This window comes from Lacerta agilis, chromosome 10, assembly GCF_009819535.1.
Source record: "Lacerta agilis isolate rLacAgi1 chromosome 10, rLacAgi1.pri, whole genome shotgun sequence".
Classification (NCBI taxonomy): Eukaryota; Metazoa; Chordata; class Lepidosauria; order Squamata; family Lacertidae; genus Lacerta; species Lacerta agilis.
Window position 1 is genome coordinate 17,030,060 of NC_046321.1, and position 21,028 is coordinate 17,051,087.

Consider the following 21,028-nt stretch of genomic DNA (forward strand, 5'->3'; position numbering starts at 1 on the left):
CTGTTTCATATGACTGTCAGGATAAACACAATTCTGTGTCAAAAACCTGTCTCAAGTCCTAGCAGGGTTTTGACCCAGCTTAATGGTAATTAAGAGAGAGAGAGAGAGAGAGAGAGAGAGAGAGAGAGAGAGAGAGAGAGAGAGAAGAGTCTGCTTATTAAGAAATATAGATGCAGGCAAGCCACAAGGTGACGGCTTCAACATAATTCTTTTTGCTGTACCTGAGCAGAGCGCAATATGCATTAAGTGAGGAGAAGAATCCACTAGGCTCCTTTAGTATGTCCTGGCTAGGCTTATGTACAGTTATTCAGACACAGCCCACATATCAGAGTGACTTTGGTCCAAAGGCATGGATTTCAGGACACACTTTTTGTTCAAGTATCTCAAAAAAGAAGCATCATTAAAAACAACTCACGCTACACATAACGAGGCTATATTCCTCTTTCTAACACACTGTGGAAGGCACTCCTTTTCATTTGTACCCGTTGACCAGAGAACTGTGGCATTACTGATGCTTCTAAGAAGTGAAAGAATTTCAGTAAAACCTCGGAAGAAGTAGGAAGGCATCACAAAAAGAGGCTTTTGAGGCAGAGGGATGATGCAGGGGAAGAGGAAAGGGAAAGGGTTATAGCTTGGTGGTAGAGCATTTGCTTTTTATGCAGAAGGTCCCACATTCAATCTGCAGCATTGCCAGGTACGGCTGACAATGTTTCCTGCTTGAAACCCTGGAGAGCCGCTGCCAGTCCGTGCAGACAACACTGGGCTAAGATGGACCAATTGGTCTGACATAGAGGAAGGCAACTTCCTATGTGTGCTTTTTGCTTCCCAGAAGTGCATCTCTGACATGCTGGTGAGAAAGTTTGGTTTTGTGCTCTTAAAAAGATCGCTGTCGTGGATGTAAGACACTAGAGGTAGGATCTGTTTTCTTCCCATTTTCATTTTTCTCACAAGATAAAAGCTCTCAGTTCTGCGCCTGAACTTATTTTCTCATAACTCCTAAATTCATGTTCTGACTTCTGTAGTACTGGAGGCTTCTCCTCGACATGCCTGGATAAAGTCTGTGCTGCGAGTGCAAATGTTCATCACATCTTCAGTTGCCGTCGGTTCCACATGCCCCGCTTGGAGTGGAAATGGTGGAAGAAGTTTCTGAGAGAGAGTCGTTCCACCTCCAGGCCGGCCTGAAAGATCCTGTGGGAGGAGAGGGAAGAAGAGAGATTGGAACAAGAGGCTAACTAGAACTGCCTGCTTCTGTGGAACTTGGATTGGGAGGGTGGGGAAATCTTTAAAGCACCATGGGCCAGGTCTTTTCAGGATCAGAACTTTAAACTCTGATTAAGCAAGTGATCAGGAGGGTGGGAAGTTGGGACAGGAATGGCAGCCACAGGAAACTACCCCTCCAACTAAGAGTAAGGGGGACACTTCACTGGCAGTGGGTTTTTATTGGACCAATGGGACTTACTTGTGAGTGAAGATATAAGATTGCTCTGTTTGCATGTGGGAGGAAGTTTTTTACAAGGTTGAAACTTGGTGCTTAATAACAGTTTGGTTAATTGCTTTTATTTGCTAGTTGTTCCACGTTGTGCTTTTCCTCTTAGACTTCATCTATCATTACTGAGCTAGATGAACCAATGGTCTGATTCAGTATAAGGCAGCTTCCTATGAGAAGAGAACCCATAGCCTATTGCTACCTATCTTCACTCACCGGTCCAGGAGTTCCCAGTCCTCTCCTCCCCACTGTTCCCCAAAGTCTCTGGTGTTCATGCCTCCAATGCGAACCAGATCTGACTTGTATATACCCAGGAGGCCAAAGCCGTTCACTTCCCAGTAGCCTATGAAAGCGAAACACAAAAGCATCAGCCACATCTACATGGTTTATTAGAAAAAATTAAAGTTCTCAGACTAACCTGTGGCACCCACTGGTCCAGACATGTAACAGATTAATAGGGAAACATCCAATTAAAATCCTCTAAACACACACACACACACACACACACACACACACACACACACACACTCTAATGAGTTGCAACCACTCTTCATTGGGAAGTAATAGGATGCCGGAATGAAGACCCTGAATCTCCCCTCACTGATCCCTGCTTTGCACCCTCCCTAAATGGTTTTGCCTGGCAGGAATGTGTCCAGGAACTCTGATACTGCCTCCTGCTTGCCTGGAAGGAGGGTAGAGAGGAATGCATGATTATGCAAAAAAGTAGCCAACTAAGGAAAGTTCCAGAAGGGACTGCTGACTTTGGGCTGAGAAAGATTCCCCCAAACAGAATATTTTCCTTGTTTGTCATAGAACTACCCCCTCTGTTGTTATGAAACCACTGTTTTAACCATCCCTACAAGGCTAAAAAAGCCTTGGACTGCAAAAAGATCAAACTTATCCATCCTTAAAGAAATCAGCCCTGAGTGCTCACTGGAAGGACAGATCCTGAAGTTGAGGCTCCAGTACTTTGGCCACCTCATGAGAAGAGAAGACTCCCTAGAAAAGACCCTGATGTTGGGAAAGATGGAGGGCACAAGGAGAAGGGGACGACAGAGGGTGAGAAGGTTGGACAGTGTTCTTGAAACTACCAACATGAGCTTGGCCAAACTGCGGGAGGCAGTGAAAGATAGGCATGCCTGGCGTGCTCTGGTCCATGGGGTCATGAAGAGTCAGACACGACTGAACGACTGGACAACAACAACAAGGTTAAACTATGAACTGCAGAAAACTGTGTTAGTGATAATGAGGAAGAAAGATGCCCAGAAGAATATGGGTTTTATGCGGAAAAAAACCTCCTCCCTGCAGCACCACTCTTCATTGCAGCACCTCACCATCAGGCCATTTTGGGGATGCACCACAGTGGAGCCTCATAACCATGGGTGCAAAGGCCATTTTCCCTTCCACACAGTGCTTCCGAATTGAGTCAATGATCCCTGGCGGGAAATGGATGTGAAGATCACACAGGAAAATGATGCTGTGCGAATCCTGTAATTAAACAGAGAAATGGAGCAGTCAGGTTGTTATCCACGGTACACTCACACACGTGGAGAAAGGCTCACAGAAATGCCCATTCAAGGAAGATGTGAACATCACGCATCATCATGCAACACCCTCCAGCTCAAAGACAACTTCTTATATGCAGAACAAACCTGTCAGATACCTGAAGTGTGTGTGTGTGTGTGTGTGTGTAGTTTTTCCACTACTATAGGCAGATTTTTTTTATGGATGAGCCACTCTTTCAGTTAGAAAGATGAACCCAAATGTTCAACCTACATCTACTTCCATGTGGTTTATGTTCATTCAGCCATAGAGCATCTTGCCTTACCTGCAGAAGGCCTCAATCTCTATCATCTCCAGGTAAGGCTTGGATTATGCCACCTGAATCCCTAGAGAGTCAGAGCAGGCAAGGCTGATCCCCCCCCCCACACTCTTTAGCACTCCATCAGAGCAAATGTCAATTCAGGTTTTCTGCAGATTGACATTTGCTCCAATTGTGTGCTACAGAGCTGGTTTTCATAGAGAAAGCTCCAGAGCAAAGAAAACTTTATATTAAACCCCTTTCAATCATTCTGAAACCACCTAACATTTGGCAGCTGAGGCTCTTTAGCTCAGCCTTCCCCAGCTTGCTGCCTTCCATACACTTTGGACCACAACTCCCATTACCATCAGCCAGCATGGCCAATGGTCAGGGGTGATGGCAGTTGTAGTTCACAACATCTGCCCTAGCCAACTATCACTCACCTTCACTAGGTTTATCCCAGCCTGCAGGCCTGCAGAGCGCTGAAAGTTCCCTGTTAACCGCAAATATTGGTACCTGAAGACAAGAAATGGGTTATATTTTTTACAGACAAAGTTAGGCTTTGTAAGGTTCTACACTTAGGCAGGAAGAATCAGCTGCACAAATATAAGATGGGGGACGCCTGGCTTTCCAGTAGTATGTGTGAAAAGGATCTGGGGGTTGTAGTAGACCACAAGCTGATGCGGCAGCAAAACCAGTTAATGCTATTCTAGGCTGCAACAACCGAAGTATATGCTAAGAGTTGTTTGACAGTGGAATGGACTCCCCTGGGAGTTTGTGGACTCTCCTTCACTGGAGGTTTTAAAGCAGAGGTTGGGTGGCCATCTGTCATAGATGCTTTAGTGGAGATTCCTGCATTGTAGGGGGTTGGACTAGTTGACCCTCAAGGTCCCTTCCAACTCTTAAGATTTTGTGAGTTAGGATTATTATTATTGCATCAGTCCCTTATATGCTTCAAATATGCTGGCCCATGTACCTGTTCACAAATGCAATAAATCTGCTCTCACCTGCGCAATGAGGACTTTTTCAGAGCCTTTTCTACATCCATATCATCACTGCTGTAGTCTGTGATGATGACGTTGAAATAGGGGTCCTTAGTAACCCTGAACAGCTCTTCCATGTCAGAAATGAACTGCAGCACCCAACGTGCCTGGTTTTTCACTGTTTGGCACCGGGAACAAAGAGAAGAAGAGAATGAGGGCAGAGTTGGTTTTAAAGGATGGTGTTGTGTCCCAAGGGGGCAAGACACACGCATACACAATTTGCTTCCTGTTCTAGTAAACGGGCATGGCTCTATAGTAAACGGGCATGGCTCTAAACGCCATTTACCTTCTCGCTGCAGCAGTACCTATTTATCTACTTGCACCGGCGTGCTTTTGAACTGCTAGGTTGGCAGGAGCTAGGTCAGAGCAATGGCAGCTCAGTGGTTTAGACCACAGTGCCACCTGCGTCCCAGATGGGAACTAAAAATACTGTTCTATAATGTAGGATACAGCATATAAACTCAAAGGGAAATTATGGTTGAGACTTTTCATCTCCCTGATATAGCACCTCTACCAGGTGAAGTACAGGTGGCAGAAGCCAAAAATCCCATCAATTCTCCATTGCAGCTATTTTGACAAGACCATAAAGCTGTCACATCCCCCTTACCTGGCACTATGAAGTGGACAACGGCACGATGGTTCCAGGAAAAGCCTGCTGGCCAGCACAGGGCTGGCTCAGTTTTTCTGGCCAACAAGTGGCGCTGGCGGCCCCATGCCAGATCCTTCATAATACCCTCCTCCTCACCGCTGCTGCTACCATGCCAGTCCCGTGCAAATATGTATTCTGAGAAACGGACAATGCGCTTATCCCGTGCCACCAGCTCCAGCTCCAGAAGGTAGCGGCTGCCTCGCAGGTGGTCCTGCCGCTTCTCTACATTGACGACGCGCAGCAGTTGGAATCGCCTGAAATTGGCATGAAGGGCCACAGCTCAGTGGCAGAGCAGATGTGTTGCAAGCAGAAGGTGTCAGGTTCAAGCCCTGGCTTCTCCAGGGATGGCCTGGGAATGTTCCCAGTTTGAACACTTGGGAAGCCCCTGCCTATGAGGACAAGACTGAGCTGGATGAAGCAATGGTCTGACTTGGTATAAGGTGTCCTCCTATTGTGCGAAGGAATTGTGTCTTCCTATGTATGCCTACCAACCGTGATGGCTATATTCAATGTCAGAGATAGTATCCCTCTGAACACCAACTGCTAGGAATTGCAGGTCTGGCTTAGAGATATTGAGTTGTGTATTATTTTGGTATTGTAAATATCATTTAAGACTCTTAAGTATTAGAAGGTGTTGAATTTTTGTAAACCACATACAGAGTTATTTAGTTTGTGATATACTTCTCCGTAAGTGGTATTGAGCTTTGTGGAGGAAATGCAGGTCGTTGTGCTCAGGTCCTGCTTGCAGGCTTCCCAACAGACACTGGTTGGCCAGTGTGAGAACAGGATGCTGCTTTAGATGGGCCAATGGCCTGATCCAGCAGCCTTTTCTAATGTAGCACCACGTTTGCACACCAGGTTCTTAGGCCGTGTCTGACCAAGCACCAGGTCCACAGGCCTGATGCACAAAACATTTGCACTGTACCCTTTGCCTAATTTTTGCTTTCACTGCAAGAGATCAGCCAGATACTAATGCCTTCGCCATGCCAATGTTTTCCCCCCAACTATGTTCAGCCACCAACCCTTTCAAAGCTAAAATAAAAATAGCAAGTTCCATAACAAGATAAGACAACTCCTACCTCCCAAACAAACTTGCCTAATATCCTGCAGTAGTCTTCAACCAGACCCAAGGCCCGCCGCAGATTCCCAACCTGTAGTGTTGACAGCCCCCTTTCAGCCCTTCCCTGCTTTGCAACCATCCCATACTGGCCACAGGCCTTAGGACCCTCTGGGCTTGTCAAGTGACTAGGACCAAGCATTGGCCAGGTCCACCCAGCTGTCCCTAAACTGACTCCCTCTAGATGTTGTCTGACTCCATCAGCGCCAGACAATGTGGCCGGTGGTCAGGAATGATGACAGCTGGGGCCCTGTAGAATCTGGAGGGCACCTGCTGAGGGGAGACTGGTCCAGTCCTAAGCAGCTGAAGGTCAGCACCCTTGACTGAACTCCTTGTAACTCCACCCTCCAGCTATTGACTCTGTTGATGCAGAGAGTAAGGAATTACAGGTTAGTGTTGGACTAGGACTTGAGAGACCAGGGTTCAAATCCCCGCTCGGTCATGGGTGACCTTGGGCCAGTCGTTGGCCTCAAAGGGTTGTTGTGGGGATCAAATGAGGAGGTAGAGAATCATGTACACCACTTTGAGCTCCTTGGACGAAAAGGTGTGATATAAATGCAGTGAATAAAACAAAGGTTCCAAGTTTAAGTCTGTGGCACTCAATATGACAGTGAAAATGCCAAAAGATAAAGACCAGGTGAAATCAGAGCTCGTTCCTAGCTCCCCAAGACTACAGAATAACATATCCAAACATCTCTTTTTCACAATGAGATCTGACAGCATTTCTAGCTACCTATCCAGACCCAAAGAGTCTGTTCCATGCTGCAGTTGCCAGCCTTAATAAGGACCAGAGAGATTCTGCAAGGTGACTATTGGCTTACCCTTTGTTCTTCTGGTTGAGCTTCTTTAGGAATGCATGAGTGACCTCAAGGGCTTCCTTCTCTTTTAACAGCAGGTTCCCTGAAGTGTTGCACTTCAGGTCAATCCAGTCTGTCCGCAGCACCTGGAAATCCAAGTTACTCGCCCTGAAAGTCTGCTGCCAGTTCACTAGTCGGTCAAATGCAGGCATGTAATGAAACTCCTTTTCTTCGTTTACTTCCCCTTCCTCCTCCTCCTCCTCCTCCTCCTCCTCTTTCTCCTGTTCCTCGACCACTACCACCTTTTCTTCATCCTCCGCCTTGTGCACTGCTGGCTGGGCAGAATCAGTCCTGACAGGTGTCTGGGGATCCAGATCCACTCTTCCTAAAATGACATTCGCAGCATCTGCCGCCTTGTGCTGGGCTATATACGAATCTACTTGGTTAAGCCACTGGTCCTCATGAGCAGGCTGTTCCTGGAGGGCTGCCTTCCCTGCTCCTTTGTCAAGCACCTGGGATTGCCTCCTTGTTTTTGTGGTTTCTAATGATGACAGGTCCATGTTTCCGTTTGCGTTAAAACCCAAGGTCTCTCTTGGGATCCTTCCAGCTGAATCCCTGCGACTGATGGGATTTTGTTCCCCAGTCCCTTTGGTCCTTTTGTTAGTCTGCATGCCCTCATCTCCTCCTTTCCTCTTGGTAGCTGGCAACTCGTGGGCGCTTCTGTCGCGGTGAGGAGAGCTTTTGGAGTTCTCTTGATTTCTGCTGTTCAGATACAGCCTTCCTACTGGTGAATTTATTTCTGGGGTGGTTTTATTGTTGACCAATGTCATTACCCGCTTTTTAGCAGCATTGCTCTGTGTACCTTTCCCAGCCACTGACAGGAGAGCCCGAGGCTTTAGTGGGGAATAATCATAAACATTGGCGTACTCCGCTGCCAGGATGGGACCTCTTTCTACTTTGGGTCTGGAGGAGCTTAATGGAGGGTGCATGTCATCTGGGTCTTCATACTGAACATCATCAAAATTTTCTCCTTCATAGCCTGAAAAGATCGAACACAATTACACATCGTGTGCCTTGGTTGTTTTTTTTTTTTTTTTCTCTCTCTCTCTTCTTAATTTTGGAGTAATTCTAAACTCAACTTACATGGTGACCAGGGCTTCATACAGACCATACATTTAAAGCACATGGCTTCCCCCAAAGAATCCTGGGAAATGGTGTTTCCCACTCACAGAGCTATTGTTCCCAGCACCTTTAACAAACTACAGTTCCCATGACTATTTGGGGGAATTCATGTGCTTTAAAGGTACAGTGTTTATGCAGTCTGAATGTACTGCAAAGTGCAATACTGGTGAGACTCCAGCCATCCATCATCTTAATTTCCAGAGGCATCCATATAAATTTTTTTAGCATATGCAAATTTGTGTCATGAACCTGTGCCCCCAAGTCCTTTAACTACTTAGCAATACCCTGGCCTATAGATGAAAAAATACAGGCATCCCAAGTTTCTCTTTTGATGCATTTAGCCCAGTGGGTAGGGCACGAGACATTTTATCTCAAGGTCATGGGTTTGAGCCCCACCTTGGGCAAAAGATTCCTGCACTGCAGGGGGTTGGACTAGATGACCATCATGGTCCCTTCCAGCATTTTGAACAGGGGGGTGGACATGCTTCCATACGAATTAAGCCTCTTAATCAGCCATGTTTCCCATTCTGGTTGTTCCTCGTTTGATGTACAGGTAGATATGAAACCACCTCCTCCGATTCCGCCCATTGCAGTCTCTCTCTTCTTTATCACTCATTAGTCAACCATAAAACAAGAGAGGAGGCAGATGAAACAACTTTTCCAGGTCTTTCCATACCTGGCAACTTAGTTGTTTCCTCATAATCTGAATTCGTCCCCTCTGGCTTGTCCATTTTCATATACCTGAAGAATCCAAATCTGCAGGAGTTAAAAAGGAAACCCAGGCATTACAATTGCCGCACTCTTTAAGCTTAGCCAGTATGCAACATTTTTGCTCTGCTAAACATCTCTTCAGCTTAAGGGGAGTCATTTTATGCAACCAGTAGAATCAACTGGTAAAGGTCTGCCTGGACTGTACTATTTACAGGCTGCAGGTAGCAGGTTGCATGTTTATGCTATTCCCTTGATAAAACGCTCTGCTCATAGAAAATGTAACATGACAGAGAAGTCTGAGCTGTTCCCTTCATCCCCACAACCTAGTTTGTTTTTTGATGTGCTGATCATATAAACTGGCCCTTAATCCTTCGACAGCCCCATTCCTTGCACTTGTAATCCACCTTGTGGCAACGCAACCTACTTATTTTTCAGTTCCAAAAGTATCTTGCAGCTTATTTAAAAATATTTCTTGCAATACTGGTACTGCGAACCCTCTTTCGCGCAAATATTCTGGGTAGGGAGTATCTAATGCATTTGGACAGCCAGATATTTAGATAAAAAGAAGGGGGATTTATATAGTTACATGGACTGAGTGACAGAAACAAAAAATATACTGTAAGCTGACATGGATTCCATGCTAGATACAGAAACAAATAATAAATGCTAACTGAATAAGTGAGGGTCAGTGAACAGGACCTTGGTTGTAACAAACAACAATAGCAGCTTTAGATTCTGCTTGCATAAGGCAATACAGATCTCTCTTCCATGTAGAAAAACACGTAGGAAATAATCTGGTGTGAAGCAGTCTTTATTCCTTTATTCCTTTTGACTTTCTGAAGGCACCCCGCACCCTCAGCTCACATCATGTTTAGCAGGAACCAAGTTACTGAAAAGACTTTCTACAGCAAAAAAAAGTTTACATCTTTTATTTAGAAATGCCTTTCTCCTAAAATTCAGCACCTGCTTTCCAGTGACAAAGCAACAGAGTTCAGTTACCTAGAAGGAAGGATTTACCTGTTTAGGAAAGATTCATTTTCCTGGTAAAAGCACTTGTTATGTGTCTCCATGTGCGTCAAACGAGTGTAGTCATTGGGATATACAAATGACAAATGGACCTAGAAAGGGAGGGAGGGGGAGTCCACAGACACAAAAAATATCAGTACTAAAACTAAACTTCAGGACTATTTTGTGTGATCAGGGACAGCCAAACTTTTCAGAGCACAGCTCAGGTCTATTAGCTGAAAAATCAATAAACTTGCCTCAGATTTATTTATACTGACTGTTGTGTACGTGTGTAGAATTTTGAGAGAGATGCTTAGTTTTCCATACCAAGGACAACAGTCGTGCTACTGATTTTGTAGTCACTTATTCCAAAACGAAAGAGGAGAGACAACCACCTGTAAACATTTAGAAGCTCTTTTCCTTATTTTTGAGCTTGAAAAGGGTAGCTGATATATGCTAACAAGAACAACATTTAAAGCCTCTGGTCCATGGGGTCATGAAGAGTCGGACACGACTGAACGACTGAACAACAACAAACAGAAACAAACAGTGAAGCACGTGAGAGCAGCTGCAATTTCAGGGTAACTGAGCATCTATGCCACTCAAATGACTATCAAGTACTGCTCAAAATAATCAAATGCATTTCCCATAAGGTATTTAAGTTCTGAGATGTTGTCTGATCCACTACAGCAGAGCTTTCCAAAATATGTGTCGCTACACGTTTGTGTGTCGGCTGCAGTCTGTAGGTGTGAAACGTGAACACGCCCCATGCTCCTCCTGGGGGGGCTGGAGAGTGGTTAGTTTAACCTCTGGTTTGCTAGTAAAACTGAATTACTGTGTGGCGAAATGACACATGTCTAAAAAGTGTGTCACCAACATGAAAAGTTTGGAAAGCTCTGCACTACAGAGATTCATTATTTCATGTTACAGGAATGTTCTCGTCCGGGTGAACTGGTTCATAGAAAGTGTAAACTCAATGTGGCAAGTTATCCCAGTTAGTGCCTAAACTGGAGAAAGAATGAATGCCATTGGTATTCGGCCAATCAAATGTGTGGCAACCAAAACTGAGCTGCTCCCTACTAAGGCCCAAAGATGAGCAGAGAAGATACATTTGAACTTAGAGGAGCAGACCAAGCAAAACAGAGGCAATCTTAGCTACTGAGCTTGGGCATCACGACGTGAGCTCACATCCAGCTACCACTTTGAAAGAAAGTTCATGCAAGCACACACAAAAACGACAGTGGAGCAACTGCAGCAATAGATCACGGTTTGATGATCCACTAACATCACATGCCACCATGGCCAACTACACACACCTTCCTAAAAGGAAAGTCAACCTTTAACCTAATCTTCAATGTTAGCAGCAGCTGCAAGCTGGGGAAAAGACTTGAGTTGAGAATTAAGACTTACAAACTGAAGCCCTTGATAGCGCTCCAGAGGGAATCCATTGACCAGGTAGCTTGGTTTGTAAGGGCAGTCTGGAAGGATCTTGCGCAACTGCGACTTCCTTACGAGAGGCACTGAGAAACAGAAAATAAAAGAGAGGCTATGACAGAAGCAGATCGACGTAAAGGCAGTCGGGAGAGAGCTCCCACTAACCATTAAATACATAGGAGCTTGTTCTCTTTTGTTATCTAGCTGCTCTAGATCAGCCCCAAGCAAAGGCTGCAATCCTATGCTCTGGCAGCAAGCTAGGTGCTTACATTTATAAATGGTGTCCCGGGGGTCAGGCTCGAGCATGTCAGCGGAGTGCTCCATTGCACCCTGATTGTACATAATCTGTTTTGGATTCGTAGCCAGTGTCTGCGGGATGTGACCAACTTCGTCCATTTTCAAAAGAGTTTCATCTAAAGCACATTGGGGTGGGTGGGGAGAGAAATAGTGGGGAAGAGTAGGAAGGAATAATTCGCCTTTTTAGGAAGAGCTGGATATATTTTTTTCTTCTTGCAACTCTATAACTCTTGTCAATTCTGTCACATACTGCTAACAAGCTTCAATGGATTTCACAGCTCAGAGTGCTCCTTATTTCTAAATGCTAATCTGGCAACCCAACCTGAATTCCAAATTTCAGTAAATTACATGCAAGTCCCATTTCACAAGCCTCCCAGGATATTTTCTGCCCTCTCTCAAAGCTCAGTGCCTCTTGAAAGCCTATGAAATAAACCTGGTATGGAGTGAAGAAGGGTATAGTACAATATTTCTGCATCTGCCTAGGATGTGCTGCGGTTAGAGGCAAAGCTCTTCTGGCGATAGGAAGGAAGGAAGGAAGGAAGACCTACATCAACAAAAAGCCCATTTGGCCTTATTAGTCCTGGGGGGAAGGAGGGGAAAATACTTACTAGCATAAAGGGAGAGGGATTCAGAGTCAATAACAGCAAACTTGGTTTCTGGGTCATTCAGCTTCCACTGAAAGAGAAAGGCGGATGCATTCAAAGTTTATAAATTTGTCAATTAGGAAAGGAAAGAGAGATCTGTCTACAACAGACCCACACGACTAGTAGTTTGCCAAGCTATATAATGTCCACTGCTTACATATTGTGGCTTAACAGATCTCTAGCACAGTGTTTTTCAACCTTTTTTGGGCAAAGGCACACTTGTTTCATGAAAAAAATCACGAGGCACACCACCATTAGAAAATGTTAAAAAATTTAACTCTGTGCCTATATTGACTATATATAAAGTAATTCTCTTGAATAGGAATCAAATAAACACAAATCTTTCGAATTTTTCAATTTTTCCCACGGAACACCAGGCAAAATCTCGCGGCACACTAGTGTGCCGCGGAACAGTGGTTGAAAAACACTGCTCTAGCAAGCAGAAAAGCCAGGAGATTTATTGTCCTGGTGGACTGCTATACAGGTCTGGTGGCAGAAATGAGACAGCATGGCGGCTCCTGTACCTTTAATAGTTGTGTAGAAGAGGCTGCCCTTGCTAAAATTTCCTCTTCTACACAACTATTAAGAGCCCTAACCTCTTCTGTACTTATACATGACTGATGCAAGGTAATTGGGTACACGATATACAACTGCGATCTATAAAGTCAAGGAATCCTTTCCCAATTTCAGATCCTGTTACTATATTACACTGTGCATGAAGATAGTGAGGCTTTTCACAAAGGAGGAATATCCAGGGGAAAGCGGATGAGCAAAACTATCAAATACAACACTCATTGCTCATTGTTTAATTTAATCCTTGCTTCTGATATAGCTTAGTGTGTGCCTTTGGCATTATTAGATGTATTGGAAGAATACACTGCAGTTACTCTTTTGGTGGCTCAATCAAATTTAGTATTTGTCATCTGCCTGGTGTACATGATTTTCTAGTCTTCTTAAATTAAAAACAGCAGCAACAACGCAACACTCAGGAGTACGTCAGACATTTCAAGCGATCAATTAATTGGTCTTCTCTGAGTATGTGAGAAAGATCGCATAAAAATGCAAAAATGAGCTGGTAAGGAAATGCCGGGATGATGAAATAAAGTGCCATCTGAATGCAGTCCTAGCCTGAGTACTCACTGCCACTACCACGTGGTCTGATCCTTTGTCATCTTGCTTGTGTAGCACCTCAAAGTAGTACTTGCTCATGGAAGACAACCTGCGAGAGGGAAGTGGACAAGGAAACACTATTAATGCAGAACATCCTTCCCCACTTAAGTATTCACAGAAACTGAAGTAGCCACATCACTTTGGACTATAAGATTGTATCTACTCTTTGGTCAAAAGGGTGTGGATTCCATTTGTTCTGCACAGTGATGTCTTCCAAGAGTGTCTTCCAAGAACTCAAATTGGGTTGGAATTCTATTTCAGCCTTTGATGAATTATTCCTTTCAGCTAAGGGATAGAGCCACTGAATTCTATGTTTTCCTTCATCTCTGCTCAAATTAGGCAATGGACAAGTCAATTCATCTAATGGCAAGGTCACTGGGGGGGGGGACTTTATGCCATTGCTGACAGCATCAACCTGTACAATTTGAAAGACTGACAGAGTGTCAGAGTTCAGTCCTGCCCAGACCTAGAACCTGAAGTGTCCTTGGAGGAGCAGCAGGATTAGAAACTATGGAGTCGCTGGATCCAACCATGCCTGCCTCAGGAGATTGCCACACCAGCTGCCTGGGTTGGGTTCCTAGGCAGTTCTATACCCTCCTGTCTCTTTCAAGAACTAAGGAAATGGTGATCCAGGCAGAAGCTTCAAAACCACAGCTGAAGTCCCTGGCTAGCAGTATACAAGAGCACCTGCCTGGATAAGAATCACAGTGGAGCCTCCAGCTCCTTGGACTGTGTACACACCATGCATTTAAAGCACACGACTTCCCCCAAAGAATCATGGGAACTGTAGTTTGCTAAGGGTATTTGAAATTGCAGCTCTGTGAAAGGTAAACTACAGTTCCCAATATTTTCATGGGGGGAGCCATGTATGGTGCAGATGTCATTATCTAGAAGCAGAAGAAACATCCAGAGCACAGGAAAAGAGACTGCGCTTCAAACATGTGCTGTGCATGCAGCTCAAGAGTTACAGAAGCCACAATGGAGGGAAATGGAGCATTGGAGCAACACAAGACAGGGTGGATGGCTAATTTTCAGATGTCACGGTTGTCAAAAGATTATTGCAGCCTACACATGGACAACATTGGCTGACTGAATCCATAGTTGCCATTTGATTATTGAGAATCTTAGGGGGAAATTATCTCATCAGAGAAAAGAGAGAGAGAGAGAGAGAGAGAGAGAGAGAGAGAGAGAGAGAGAGAGAGAAATTAGTTTGTCTCTAGGAAATACAGACAATAGCCACCAGGGGGCACTCTCAAGTTATTTTAAGGCTTAAGCAGCACACAGTGCACACTACTGATAAGGGAAAGCTTAATTTACACACACACACACACACACACACACACACACACACACACACACTTGAAGTTGCAATGTTCTAAAACAGTATTTTTAAAAACTTGGAGAACAATATGGGAGAATGCATGCCAATCGTGTTTAATGCAAGGCAAGAGGCTGCGTTGGTCCTCGGTGGTCCGTGACAACTGAGTAGACTTTCAGCCTGCTGGGCGAAACAGAAGCAGCAGCTAAGAAGTTCACTCACTTCACTGGCCTCGACTTCTGGCTCTTGAATTTCCCGAACTCCCCAGGTGCCGTCCACTCCTTCCCAGTCTGTACAATGACAGAAAAAGTCCCCTTTATACATTATTCCCCAAGCAGATGGAGCTGCAACACACTCCTTGTTTGCTTACTGAGCAGCTGTGAGCCCTTTCCCAAGTTAAATAATGCAAGTGTTCAATTATTTACTAAAGGATAGGTTGGCTATGTTCCACCTCCATTGTCAAAAGGCATTATATGCCTCTGAATGCCAGTTGCTGGGAATCACAGGTGGGCAGAGTGCTCATGGCTAATTTGCAGGCTTTGCATAAGCATCTGGCCAGCCACCGTGAGAACAGGATGCTGGAATAGATGGGCCATTAGCCTTATGGGCCAGCAGGCTCGCTTTGTGTTCCTATGGATTCAGTGCTGTTGACTGGTATGTTTAGTCATTCTTGAACCTTGAGGCAAAGCAGCATCCAGCTGTTGCAAAGCAAAGCTGAAAGAACAGTAGGTGTCCAATATCCTGAGAGGGAATTCACTGCCAACTGCTACACCATTGCACATTAGCTACAGTGCCAATCTCTGCTGCCCCACCAGGCCCCAGGTACTGTACCTTGCCGACACTTGCCAGCAGCTGGAGGTCCAAGATGTTCTCGCCTGGACTCAGCCAGAACTCTGCATTGTCGTCGGCAGAAATGGCAAACTGAAACTCACCTAGAGAGAGATTCCTGGGATTAACTGGTACATTAGGAAATTCTGTTTCTTCTCCAATGGAAGGCAAGCCTTAATTCCTCCTTTGAAAGTGGAAGGGGGGGGGGAACCAGAATGTATACACCTAAACCTCTAGTTTTGTGCTATGAGAGCAGAAAGGAATGTTCCAAGTGTTCTCCTTTGCCTGACCTACTCTTTTCTCGTTGCACTCTCCTCTCCTGTCATGGGCACTGCGACAAACTGGAATGCATACTTCTGAAGAAATAATTGGGACTTATCTGGTTATATAGACATTTATCCAACAGGATTTATATGTGGTGCCCGCCGGAGGTTGTTGGACTACAACTCCAATGAGCCCTAGCCAGCTGCAAGCTCTGGTCTAATATCTGGTTGGCAAAGGCTGCTCCCCAAGGATGGGAGTTTTATAAGGTTGCCAAGAAGTCTGCTAAATACCTCTATATCCGGAGTGACAAAGCTCTTCTAGATCATTATCTCCCCACCCCTGGCAGGCCACTTGGAATGCCCACCTGTCAGTCACCTGACATCCTAGTGACATCAGGGGTTGCTACACTTTGAAGCCCTTATTGTTGAGACTTCTAAGTACAGCATGGGGCTATCTGAAAGCAAACTGCAAGCAGTCCCCCTTGTTCTCATCAAATGGGTTATTATAAAGGGTCAAACTATCACTAATCATTCTGGGAAACCTGTTGAGATGCTATACACGTTTTGAAACAGCAGTATGGGAAAAGATTTTGAAAGGAGTGTCACACATCTTTTCTCTGCTACAGGGGTGGAGGCAGCTATGGTCCATCAGATGTTGTTAGACTACAATTCCTACCATCCTTGGCCATTGTGTCTATGCTGACTCCAGCTTAAGGGAGTTTGGAGTCTAGCAACATCTGGAGGGTCTTAGGCTCCCTACTGCTCATCTGTGAGAAACCTCAATAAGTTCCTTTTCAAATGAGCATCAAATAACAATGAACCTCCTTCTAAAATCTGGAACAGTACATAAATACCTGAAATAATTTTTTTAAAAAAAACATAAGATGTTGTTTTGTGTGGGATTAAAGCCTTCTGTTTTCATCAGATTCCCTCCAACCTGGGCCCATATCAGTCTCTCCCTCACCATCACTGAAGGGATGCAGATAGCCAAAGATGCGCAGCCCATAGTTTGTCCATTTTGGAGATGCTGCCAGTTTCTTCAGAGTAGTCCGTGTCTGAAAGTTTAATGGGAAAAAGCAAGTATGCAATTATTAAATTGAGTTGGAAGTGGTGGAATCATCTATGGAGTGAAGGTAGAGAAGGAAGCACAGAAGTAGAAAATGAAGAGCAAAGGCTGAGTAACCTGAAATAAGGAATGGCACTGGGTTGGTCTTTGCTCTCCATTTCCCGGAGTGTTTTACAGGTTTGGGTTTTCCTTGTCAGTATGAAAAACATGCAGCCCTACTGCCTATATCTGCCCAACCCCTCATCTGCCAAATCTGACAGGTGAGTAGGACCGCCCACAATGATGTCAGGTGCAAACCTCTTTGAAGGCAAATTCCCAGCACACCTTCAAAGAACCTTACTCCAGGATCACAAAGGGGGTTGCATCGAAGGCCTTGCTAAACTGAAGGTTTTTTGCTCCATGTTAGCAGGGGGTTCAGTTAAACCCCGTTTGTGACTCTGGAGCAAAGTGTGCTCCTACCACTCCCTTTGCAGTTGGGTGGTAGGAGTTCAGCTTTCTCCAGGATCATGAATGAGCTTGCAGTGAAACCCTTGCTAAAACAGATATCCCCCACCCCCGGTAAAACAAAGGGTCTCTCTCTTTCTCTTTCTGGCTACCCTCTAGAGGTAAGTTACAGGTAGGTAGCCGTTGTGTTGGTCTGCCATAGTCAAAACAAAATAAAAAATTAAAAAATTCCTTCCAGTAGCACCTTAGAGACCAACTAAGTTTGTTCTTGGTATGAGCTTTTGTGTGCATGCACACTTCTTCAGAAGGTAAATTTCAGTGGCCAGGTATCTTCCACAAAGCTTAAAAACAAGCTAACTATGAAGCTGGTGGTTCTTCCAGAATGAATCCCGATGAATTCAATGGGAATAACTCCTAGCTAAGTGTGTACAGTCATACCTCGGGTTGCAGACGCTTCAGGTTGCGTGTTTTCAGGTTGCGCACCGCGCCGAACCCAGAAGTACTCGAACGGGTTACTTTCGTGTTTTGGCACTCGTGCATGCGCAGAAGCGCTAAATCACACTTTGCGCATGCACAGAAGCACCGAATTGCAACCCCGCGCATGCAAAAGACTCACGTGGGGATGCAGCGGAAAGTGGAGGTTCCTCCTCAGCTGTTCCACGGAGCCACCGCACCAGTCCTCAAAGACATGAAGGTTGACTTGGCCCTGGAACTTCAAGCATAAGGAGATACTCCTGTTATTCACAGTCTGGATTATCTGGTGCCCATATGGCACATCCACTCATTTGCAATCTGGTATAGCAAGAGGGAGTGTTGACTTGCCAAAGGTTTTTAAGAGGAATGTATTTCCCTTGAACCCTTCATCTGAGACTGGTGCTTTTTATGGTTTAGTAGTGAATTAACCAGAACTGTTCCAAATTGAATGAAGCCTTTCACTTGCCAGTTTTGCACAGTTCTAACCTGTCCAAGGCTTTGAGAACTCTAACAGGGCCTAGGATCTATTCTAAATGAGTTCTGGATGACAGCCCTAATTTAAAACTTACTCAACAGGTGTATTAACAGTCAGGTGTCTTTTCACGTACTGTATCGGAAATGCTGGCCGACTTGAATTACTAGACATGCACATTGGAGGCCTAGAGATTTCTACTTATTTAAAAATGGAATTCTAGGTTATCAGACCCTGCAGCCCAACCCTTTCTGAGTAAACAGCTTTATAGGGAGAAGTAGATTTGCACAACAAAGAGAGGCTATAAATCTCTGATCTCACGCGGGCTGCAAAATAGTCATCTCTTTCTACACAGCAAATATTTATTCCTGCAAGACGGGTTCCTCAAAAAAGAGAACTAAGGGCAAGGAAAAGATAAAGAGGCCCAAACGTTGCTGAAACAGAAAGCAATGGGGGCGAGGGGGAGGACAGAGAGCTTGGGACACCTTTCTTACTCCATATTCAGAAAGGTCATGTTTTTTTGTTTTTTTATTTATTTATTTAAGTATTTGTATACCACTATATCATAAAAAAATCAAAGCAGTTTACAGCAATAAACAAACAGGGGAGGGTATATTGCATTGTTGTTGTTGTTGTTGTTGTTTGTTGTCATGCTGAATTTTTCGTGTTTATATACTGTAAACCGCCCTGTGATCTTTGTATGAAGGGCAGTATATAAATTTAATAAATAAATAAAAATAACAAAAAAACATAACAAGTTTAAAACAAGGATGGTAGCCAGAAAATGAATTTCAAGATCCCCATACAAAAAAATCCAGAGACACTCTCATTCGTGCATCTGATGCAACCATTCCCAAACTAGAAAAATATTTTATGTGTTACTTTTATACCTTGTCCTTTTCCTCTTGGAAACTGCAAGGAACGAAGGATTGATTCCAGGTGGTCACCCTTAGAGGCACTGACCACACCCAGAACTGCTTAGCATCAGGCAAGATGACATGGTTGCTGTAAAATACCCAACATCATGGTGTAAGACAGCAAAGTGTCCTCTAGATATTGTTGGACTTTCAACTCCCATCATCCCTCACCACTGGTCATGCTGACTGGGACGATGGGAATCGGGGTCCAACAACAACATCTGAAGGACACCACTTTGGCTGCCTTCTTCCCTATGCCCAAGTTCCATGTGACCAGCCATTTTCTGGTCGCCATCCTGCAAAACTCAAAATATAGAAACGCAGCATTGAAAGCAGCCCCTTGGAGACGGGTCTGTAATTGCTAGAAATAAAGGAAACAAAAAGCTTTGCTCTGGTTTTTTTTATTGTTTTTCAGTTCCGTATCTCCGGGGCAAATCAGCTACACACAATCTGAAGAATGTGTAAATGCGGGTGAAGATAAACTAGACAAAAAGGAGGTTTGAGCCAGAGAAGAATGGAGGCATTGTGCTGCTACGTATGACATCTCCCCCCCCCCAGTTTTGCTTATAGGACTCTTGTGTTTCTCCACTGAACATCCAAGCTTCTGCTCCCTAGATAAACTTCCAGTGATTATAGCCATTCTATAGTCATGACTTCGATGCAAAACTACGCACTTGTGAAAAATCTGTTAAGAAATGTCAGCAACAAGGACGTCTTCTATTCTCAGGTGCAGCGAAGGGGTGAAAAAGAGGCAGCAATTTCATCAATTCTTGCAGGCACCGCCTGTTCCAACAAGCAAATGGTTCACTTTCCAGTACTGTCTAGGGTCAGTAGCACTCCCGTTACAAATCCCAGTTCAGGACTGACAATTCCAGAATACCTTTAAGACTTGTAGTTTAACAACATGTGTCTGTACTGTCACATGCTTTCATGAACACTGAACAAACATGAAAACTCAATTCGCTTAGGACAGGGTTGAGGAGCTCTCTAACCATTGCCGGTGCTGGTCAAATACTAATGAGCACTTTTGCTTGGCAGAACCACAGCCTGGATGCACGAAGAAGAGCAAACAGCCACCACACACATGGGGTTCTGCTGCAACTCTCATGAGTGAAGTAGCACCAGGTTGTCAAAGTCAACCCCAGTTCTAGTTTTCCATTCTTTAAAACTGTTATGTGGGGAAAAGATGCCAAACCTCTTCTTCTGTCAAAGATGCCTTGTTGTTGCAAACCTCCTTTTATTGCCAGAAACACATACCTTCTGTTCAAACGACGACTAGCTCTATTACATACAGAAATAAAACCATCCCCAATCCTCTTTCTGGGCCCTTTTATCAGCCGCAGGAACCACAGTGCAATAACATGCTTAGGCAGATGCAGCTAATACAACAGTATTAAATACCCCCTGTAATTAATTTGTGAAGTAGTATGGATTTCTCATGTTTAATCCACAAACTGTTATGATTCAACAGTAAATTGTTCTGAGGAACAACAACAACAACAACAGAAATCAATTCAGGAACAGAACAGGGTTCAGTTCATAATCCTTTGATTTGCCTCAGATGACCATGCAGCAGTGGAGCATATGCCTGCCCTGGCCAGGGCGGGCGCGCTCCCTCCCGAGGGGTGTGGGGTGCATAGGGTGCCCTCCCAGGCATGGGATAGCCACTCAGGTGCACAGAGCGGAGCGTGCGCCCTGCAGCCGGGGGCAGAGCGAACCGTTCACAGGGGTGGAGTGAGCCACCCATGGCAGACATTCAGTGTGCAGTGCACCCACAATTCCCAAGCCTCCCCCAGCTGTCAAAACGAAGGGGGGAATGCCGCCAGCAAAGCGGCACAGCTCCACTTCCCCTGACAGCTTGGGGTAGGCTTGGGAGTCGCGGATGAGCAGCGTGCCAATGTCACCCCCTC

At 44.9% G+C, this 21,028-nt stretch overlaps 1 protein-coding gene across 1 annotated transcript in view; it reads right to left on the reverse strand.

Moving 5' to 3' along the window:
- Positions 1 to 716: 716 nt before the first annotated feature.
- B4GALNT3 (beta-1,4-N-acetyl-galactosaminyltransferase 3) overlaps positions 717 to 21,028 on the reverse strand; it is a 65,506-nt gene continuing 45,194 nt past the window's right edge. Inside the window, exons 4-20 of the mRNA XM_033162266.1 lie at positions 17,872 to 17,967; positions 16,710 to 16,800; positions 15,486 to 15,586; positions 14,877 to 14,944; positions 13,307 to 13,385; positions 12,131 to 12,197; positions 11,495 to 11,638; positions 11,202 to 11,311; positions 9,804 to 9,904; positions 8,752 to 8,831; positions 6,918 to 7,932; positions 4,938 to 5,233; positions 4,295 to 4,448; positions 3,731 to 3,803; positions 2,821 to 2,974; positions 1,703 to 1,829; positions 717 to 1,188 (exon numbers count right to left, since the gene is read on the reverse strand). Of these exons, the coding sequence (XP_033018157.1) occupies positions 1,083 to 1,188; positions 1,703 to 1,829; positions 2,821 to 2,974; positions 3,731 to 3,803; positions 4,295 to 4,448; positions 4,938 to 5,233; positions 6,918 to 7,932; positions 8,752 to 8,831; positions 9,804 to 9,904; positions 11,202 to 11,311; positions 11,495 to 11,638; positions 12,131 to 12,197; positions 13,307 to 13,385; positions 14,877 to 14,944; positions 15,486 to 15,586; positions 16,710 to 16,800; positions 17,872 to 17,967 (2,862 nt within the window). The 3' untranslated portion in view covers positions 717 to 1,082. The remainder of the gene's footprint in view (positions 1,189 to 1,702; positions 1,830 to 2,820; positions 2,975 to 3,730; positions 3,804 to 4,294; positions 4,449 to 4,937; positions 5,234 to 6,917; positions 7,933 to 8,751; positions 8,832 to 9,803; positions 9,905 to 11,201; positions 11,312 to 11,494; positions 11,639 to 12,130; positions 12,198 to 13,306; positions 13,386 to 14,876; positions 14,945 to 15,485; positions 15,587 to 16,709; positions 16,801 to 17,871; positions 17,968 to 21,028) is intronic.